Below are 6,869 nucleotides of genomic sequence, written 5' to 3'. Positions count from 1 at the left end.
TCCCTGGATGTAAAATTTGTTCAATATTAGCAAATCGATTAATATGATACAACACATTAACAAATTGAAAAATAAAAATTATATAATCACATCAATACTTGCAGAAAAAGCATTTTATAAAATCCAGCTATATTACTTATGATAAAAATTCTGAGCAAATTGGGAATAGAGGGAACATAGCTCAACATAATAAAAGTTATATATGACAAATCTATAGCTAACATCATACTCAATGGGGAAAAGCTAAAAGCGTTTTCCTTAATATCAGGAACAAGACAAGGATGCCCACTTTCACCACTCCTCTTCAACATTGTATTAGAAATCTTAGCCATGGCAAGAAGACAAGAAAGAAAAATAAAAGGCATCCGAATTGGAAAGGAAGAAGTAAAACTCTCGTTATTTTCCGATGACATAATACTATATAGAGAGAATCCTAAAGATCTCACCAAAAAGCTGTTAGAACTGATCAGTGAATTAGTAAAGTAGCAGGTTACAAAATAAATATTCAGAGGTCAGTAACATTTTATACACCAATGATGAACTTTCGGAAAGAGAAGTTAAGAAAACAATCTCATTTACAATTGCATTGAAAACTATTAAATACCTGGGAATCAAATTAACCAAGAAAGCAAAAGACCTGTTCTCAAAAATTTATAAGTCGTTGGAAAAAGAAATTAAAGAAGATACAAATAAAAGGAAGCATATACCGTGCTCATGGGTAAAAAGAATCAACATCATTAAAATAGCCATACTACCCAAAACAATCTATAGATTCAGTGCGATCCCTATCAAATGCCAATGGCATTTTTCAGAGAGCTAGAACAAATAATCCTAAAATTTATATGGAATCATAAAAGACCCCGAATAGCCATGGGAATCCTGAGAAAGAAGAACAAAGTAGGAGGTATTACACTAGCTGATAGCAAACTATATTATAAGTCTACAGTAATCAAAACAGCATGGTACTGGCATAAAAACAGATACATTGATCAATGGAACAGAATAGAGAGCCTAGAAATAAATCCATGCCTATATGCTCACTTAATATATGACAAAGGGGATAAAAATATAAGAGTATAAAGACAGTCTCTTCAATAAATGGTGTTGGGAAAATTGGACCGATACATACTGTAAAAGGAAACTGGACCACCTTCTTACACCGTATACAAGAATATACTCAAAATGGAGTAAAGACTTAAATGTAAGACCCTAGAAAAAAACTTCTAGAAGAAAACTTAGTAAATTCTCTGATATTGCTAACAGTAATTTCTTTTTGCATATATCTCCCTGGGCAAGGGAAACAAAAGAAAAAACATACAGATGGGACTACATCAAACTAAAAAGTTTTTGTATAGCAAAGGAAACCATCAACAAAACAAAAAGACAACCAACTGATTGGGAGAAGATATTCGCTTAGGAAACATCTGGTAAGGGGTTAACATCCAACTATATAAAGAACTGATATAACTCAACAACAACAACAACAAAAAAAACAAGCAATCTAATTAAAAAATGGGCAGAAGACATGAACAGATACTTTTCCAAAGAAGAAATACTAACAGACATATGAAAAGATGCTCAAGGTCGCTAATCATCAGAGAAATGCAAATTAAAACCACAATGAGATATCACCTCGCACCTGTCAGTATGGCTATCATCAATAAATCAAAGAACAAGTGTTGGCGAGGATGCGGAGAGAAGGGACCCCTCATACATTGTTTGTTCGATTGCAAGTTGGTACAGCTACTGTGGAAAACAATCTGGAGGTTTCTCAAAAAATTAAAAATGTATATATCTTTGACCCAGTAATTGCACTTCTGGGTATTTATCCAAAGAAAACTAAAACAATAATTCGTAAAGATTTATGCATGCCAATATTCATGGCAGCTCGATTTACAATAGCCAAGATATTGAAGCAACCTAAATGCCCATTAACAGATGATTAGATAAAGAAGTTATGGTTCATGTATACAATGGAATATTACCCAACCATTAAAAAATTATATCCTACCATTTGCAATGACATGGATGGACCTAGAGGCTATTATGCTGAGTGAAATAAATCAGTGAAAGAGAAATATCATATGATTTCACTTACATGCAAAATCTAAGGAAAAAAAGAACAAACTAATCAAAAACTGACTCAAATATAGAGGACAATTTGGTGACGGACAGAGCGGATGGTGGGTTGGGGGACTGGGAAAATGGAGTGAAGTGTTAAAGAAGTACAAATTAGTAGCTCATAGGTGGTCATGGGGATGGGAAGCTCAGCATAGGGAATGAAGTTATTATTAATATATTGGCTAGTTGGAAAACTAGAAGAGAGAAGGAACAATTAGGGAGATTGTTTTATAAACTACATAAATGTCTAACCAATGTAGTGTATACTTGAAACTAATATAAAACAAACAAACAAACGAATAAATAAATAAATAAATAAATAAATAAATAAATAAATAAATAAATAAATAAATAAATAAAATTTCAACTCCAGATCATATCCCAGAAAAAAAAATAGTTAAGATGGTCTTTAAAAGTTACTACAAGAACTTATGATATGGAGAAGAGTAGACATACACTGCATAGTATTGTTGGAACAGACTGTATTTGTTTAGCCAGGTTCAGTTAACTCAGGAGATTAGAACCTGGTGCTAATCCAGTGAAGACTCTGGTTGGCAGGTAGTATATGGCAATGGAAATGCAATTTTTTGAAAGTCCCCAATTCCAAGTTCATTCATGCCTTTAACTACTCATGTTACTTTTAGGTAGCTCACTTATTCTCTGGGCCTCAGTTTCTCTAACTGCAAAACAAGTATGTTGGGCTACTAGATTTCTGAGATCCCTTCCAACTCTGATTCTGTAGCTATCATTCTCACTTTTTTTGTCATCGGTTCCAAAGAAACAGAGCAAAAGCGTGACTCAATCCAATATCATCCACATGCCAAAATCAACACCAAGCATGCCTCTTCTGTGTCTTAACAGGCCTGGATTCAAATCTTAATGCACCCACTTACTGTATAACCCTAGTATAGTGTACTGTACTGTAGTATGAGTAAGAGCATGGCTCTAAAGCCAAACTGCTTGGGTTCATAACTCAGCTTCCCTCTTACTAGCTGTGGGACCATGGACAAGTTACTTAACTTCTCAGAGCATCAGTTTTCTTATCTGTATGGAGGTACTTATGTAATAAGGTTGTTGTGAAGATTAAATGATATAATACTTTGTGAAATATTTAAAACAATGCTTGGCACAAGTAAGCATTTAATAAATGTTGACTCTTATTATCATTATTATGATAAGTACAATCACTATGCTACTTCTACTAACCCTCTTTTAGTCTCTGTTTCATAATTTGTAAGATTAGAAGAGTAATATCAAACACAGATATATAGGGATCAAAATAATGCATATAAAGTATTTACTTTGGTGTCCGGCCTTACTAGATGCTCAGTAAATCATGTTTACATAAGTAGAACAACTATGCATGTGGTTGGTGTTAGCCAGTGCAATTTTTTTTACTTATCCCACCCCTAATATTTTTGATACTATTCCATAAGCAATATAAGCTTGAGGCAAAAATCTTTAAAAATACCTTACTTTTCAACGGTAACACGAATTACTATTTTTCCAAGAACGTATGTATATATTTTTTATCTAAAAATTATATCCTATTGCCCACACTGCTTTGAAGCCTACTTTTTTTTCCTTGGTGATATTTACAAATACCTTTTTTCTAGTGAATAATCACTTAATAACACAATTTAAAATGGTTATCTAGTATTCTAGTATTTTTTTGTAAAATAATTTACTTAACCACATACCTATTATTGAGCATTTGGTTATTTATTTTTTGCTATTATAAATAACACTGCAATGAGTGACTTCTTATATACATTGACATACACAGCATTTTATAAAGTTAAATTCCTATAGGCATAATTTTGGGGCCAAAAAGCATGCATATTTAAAGTCTTTTGATACATAATACCAAATTGCCCTCCAGAAAGGCTCGTGAATCTGCACTCCCCTCGGCAACCCAGCCCTTTAAATAATCTTTACCCTCATGGTACTAAAGCAAAAACTCTAATGTATATATTTTTATTAACTGGCATATAGAGAGTTCCTTTTTTTTCTTTAATTATATATGGTTTTATTCTTTAAAAGTGGAAGCTTGGAGTCAGTCTTTAAATAATCTTAATGATTTATGCTTTGGGGCATGTGTCACATGTACAAGGTGATGTTGGCTCTCTATGTAGGAGAGGGGTTTTGTATTGTAGTACATTTAAATGTAGCACTGGAATGTGTTTTGTTTAGCAGTGTATTTTACTGCCCCAGGCAGCACAGTAGAGTGGTTAAGATTAAGGATTTTGGAGCCAGAATGACTTGGGTTCCTATTCTGTCATTCACTTGCTAGGTGAATTTAGGCAAGTTATTTAACCTCTTTAGGCCTCTATTCCCTTAACTGCACAATGAGGCTAATGTAGCCTATTTCATATGAGTAAAGACTGAGATAATGAGTGTTTAGCACAGCGCATGACAATTAGCACACAATAAACGTAAAGTATATGCCCCAAAAACATACTTTCATTTATTTGTTTTTAGCAACTCCTTCCATGTGAATAAATCAGGACTGTTTATGAATACCACATTACAATAGTCATGAACAGTCAGTAATTATCCTGTAGTAATTCAAACATGACAACAGCATGAAGTTTTAGGACAAGCAAAATTAATGCATATGCAAAATAGTGCTTGCCTCTGGTAGTTGAGGATAGAGATTTACTTAGAAAGGCAGGAGGAACTGTCCTGGAGTAATAGAAGTGTTCTGTATCTTGATAGGAGTTTGGGTTGCACAGGTGATTTTATTTGTCAAAGCTCAGCAAATGTACACTTAAAATTTGTGCATTTCATCATGTATAATTTTAAATTGAAATATGTTTACATATAACTTTGTGTAAGTTTAAGGTGTGCAACACATTGTTTGGTACATTTACATATTGCAATATGATTGCCATTGTAGCATTAGTTAACACCTCTGTCATGTCAATAATTATCATTTCTTTTTTGTGGTGAAAACAATTAAGATGTAGCCACTTAGCAAATTTAATGTTTATTATACAGTGTTATTGTCTATAATCACTATACTGTGCATTAGATCCACAGGACATATCTACTAATTGAAAGTTTGTACCCTTAAACATCTTTACTATTCCCCTACCCACCAGCCCTGGTAGCCACCATTCTACTCTGTTTTTACAAGTTCATGTATGGACCTTAAGGGCATTATGCTAAGTGAGATAAGTTAGAAAGAAAAAGACAAATATCTATGATATTACTTATATATGGAATCTAAAAAAGCCAAACTTATCATGTATAAATTCTACTTTAAAATCTATTAAAATATTAAACTCTACATAATAATACGCAAGTTTAAATATGTGAAAGGAAGTGTACTGATATATTCAACTTACTTTGAATTGCTTAGAAACTAAGATGGACTAATGGATGAAGAAAGAATGAAGAGATGGATAGATATGTGATAAGATGAATAATAGCCAAATGTTAACTGTAGAATCTAGTTGCTGAGTATACATTTGTTTATTATAAATTTTTACAACTTGGCTATATGTTTGACAATTTTTATAATAAAATATTGGGTGTAAATATGTCTGTGCAAGCTAGTGTCTAAATAAAATATTGGTTTCTAAGTCTTTTAAATTACCATATGCCTGATGATACTTCTCTTTCTGTTTTTGAATCAACTCTTGAGTATCGTAGTTAATGAAAGGGAACAGCATAGAAAATAACATCGAATGTAAGATGTTAACACAGAGTTTGAGAAATTCACTAGCCAGCAAGTGAGGGAACAGAGAACCTTTAGGTCTAAATGAGAAAACAAAAGGGAAACCATCAAGGGCAATTTGGAGTTCAGTCTTAAGTTTACGAAAATTTTGTTGCGCCCCCTCCCAGTTCCTGAACTTTATCAAAGCCTGATTATTTGAAATTAGTGGAAATTGTGTTTTTGTAGCAACTGGATGTGGATTTTATAGTCCAAATTTTTGTTTCCTTTTTGCAGGCATTTCCTGTTCAAACATGGATCTGGTTCCTCAGCTCTCTTCAGTGCAGCCAGTCAGAACTACCCTCTGACATCCAATACTGTGTACTCACCCCCTCCCAGGCCACTTTCTCGAAGCACTTTCTCCAGACCTGCCTTTACCTTTTACAAGCCTTACAGGTGCTGCAATTGGAAGTGTACAGCCTTGAGCGCCACTGCAATCACAGTGACTTTGGCCCTGTTACTAGCTTATGTAATTGGTAAGCCCTTTTTTTCATGCCTTACTTTTCTTCTTAATCAAAGTCTTGTTTTGCTTCAGGTTGTGGAGGTCAGTTTTCTGTCAACTCTGGGTCCTATAAATTTGAACCAAGGCTTAATATTATAAATAATAAATGGATTTATATATTTTTTTTACCCTTGCAAGCCTTAAATGCTGCTGAAGAGAGTATAGAATGCTCTTTGAGAAGAAATATTTATACTACTAATGCAGTCTTATTGATCGAAATTACTGTAGTTAAGCATTTTCCTTTCAATTAAAAAGTCGTCATGATTTCTCAGAAGTCATAAGTACCAACTACAATAGCTTCTTAAATTATAGTTAAACAATAATACAGCTACTGAATTTTCAGGTAGCAATTTTATTTAAGTAGTAGTTATTGGAAGCTATCAGAAAATCCAACACATAATTTCTTTCCAATAATTCAGAGTTGTACACTGGGACTTAAAAAAAATGTATTCTTATTTCTACATGGTAAATGACTACAAAACTGTGTGGTTATGATTTTGGGAAGGTAAACAAGAAAAGGTAGTGAGG

General features: G+C 33.2%; 1 protein-coding gene across 3 annotated transcripts in view; it reads left to right on the top strand.

Annotated features, from left to right (window-relative positions):
- The window catches only part of TENM1 (teneurin transmembrane protein 1), a 756,077-nt gene that overhangs the window by 315,093 nt on the left and 434,115 nt on the right, over nt 1–6,869 (top strand). For all 3 annotated transcript variants that reach the window (XM_006916168.3, XM_006916167.3, XM_006916166.3), the window contains exon 5: nt 6,077–6,315. In XM_006916168.3, the coding sequence (XP_006916230.1) occupies nt 6,077–6,315 (239 nt within the window). The remainder of the gene's footprint in view (nt 1–6,076; nt 6,316–6,869) is intronic.

Source organism: Pteropus alecto, unplaced genomic scaffold, assembly GCF_000325575.1.
Source record: "Pteropus alecto unplaced genomic scaffold, ASM32557v1 scaffold116, whole genome shotgun sequence".
In the NCBI taxonomy this organism is placed as follows: domain Eukaryota; kingdom Metazoa; phylum Chordata; class Mammalia; order Chiroptera; family Pteropodidae; genus Pteropus; species Pteropus alecto.
This window is presented reverse-complemented; position numbering and strand designations above follow the sequence as displayed.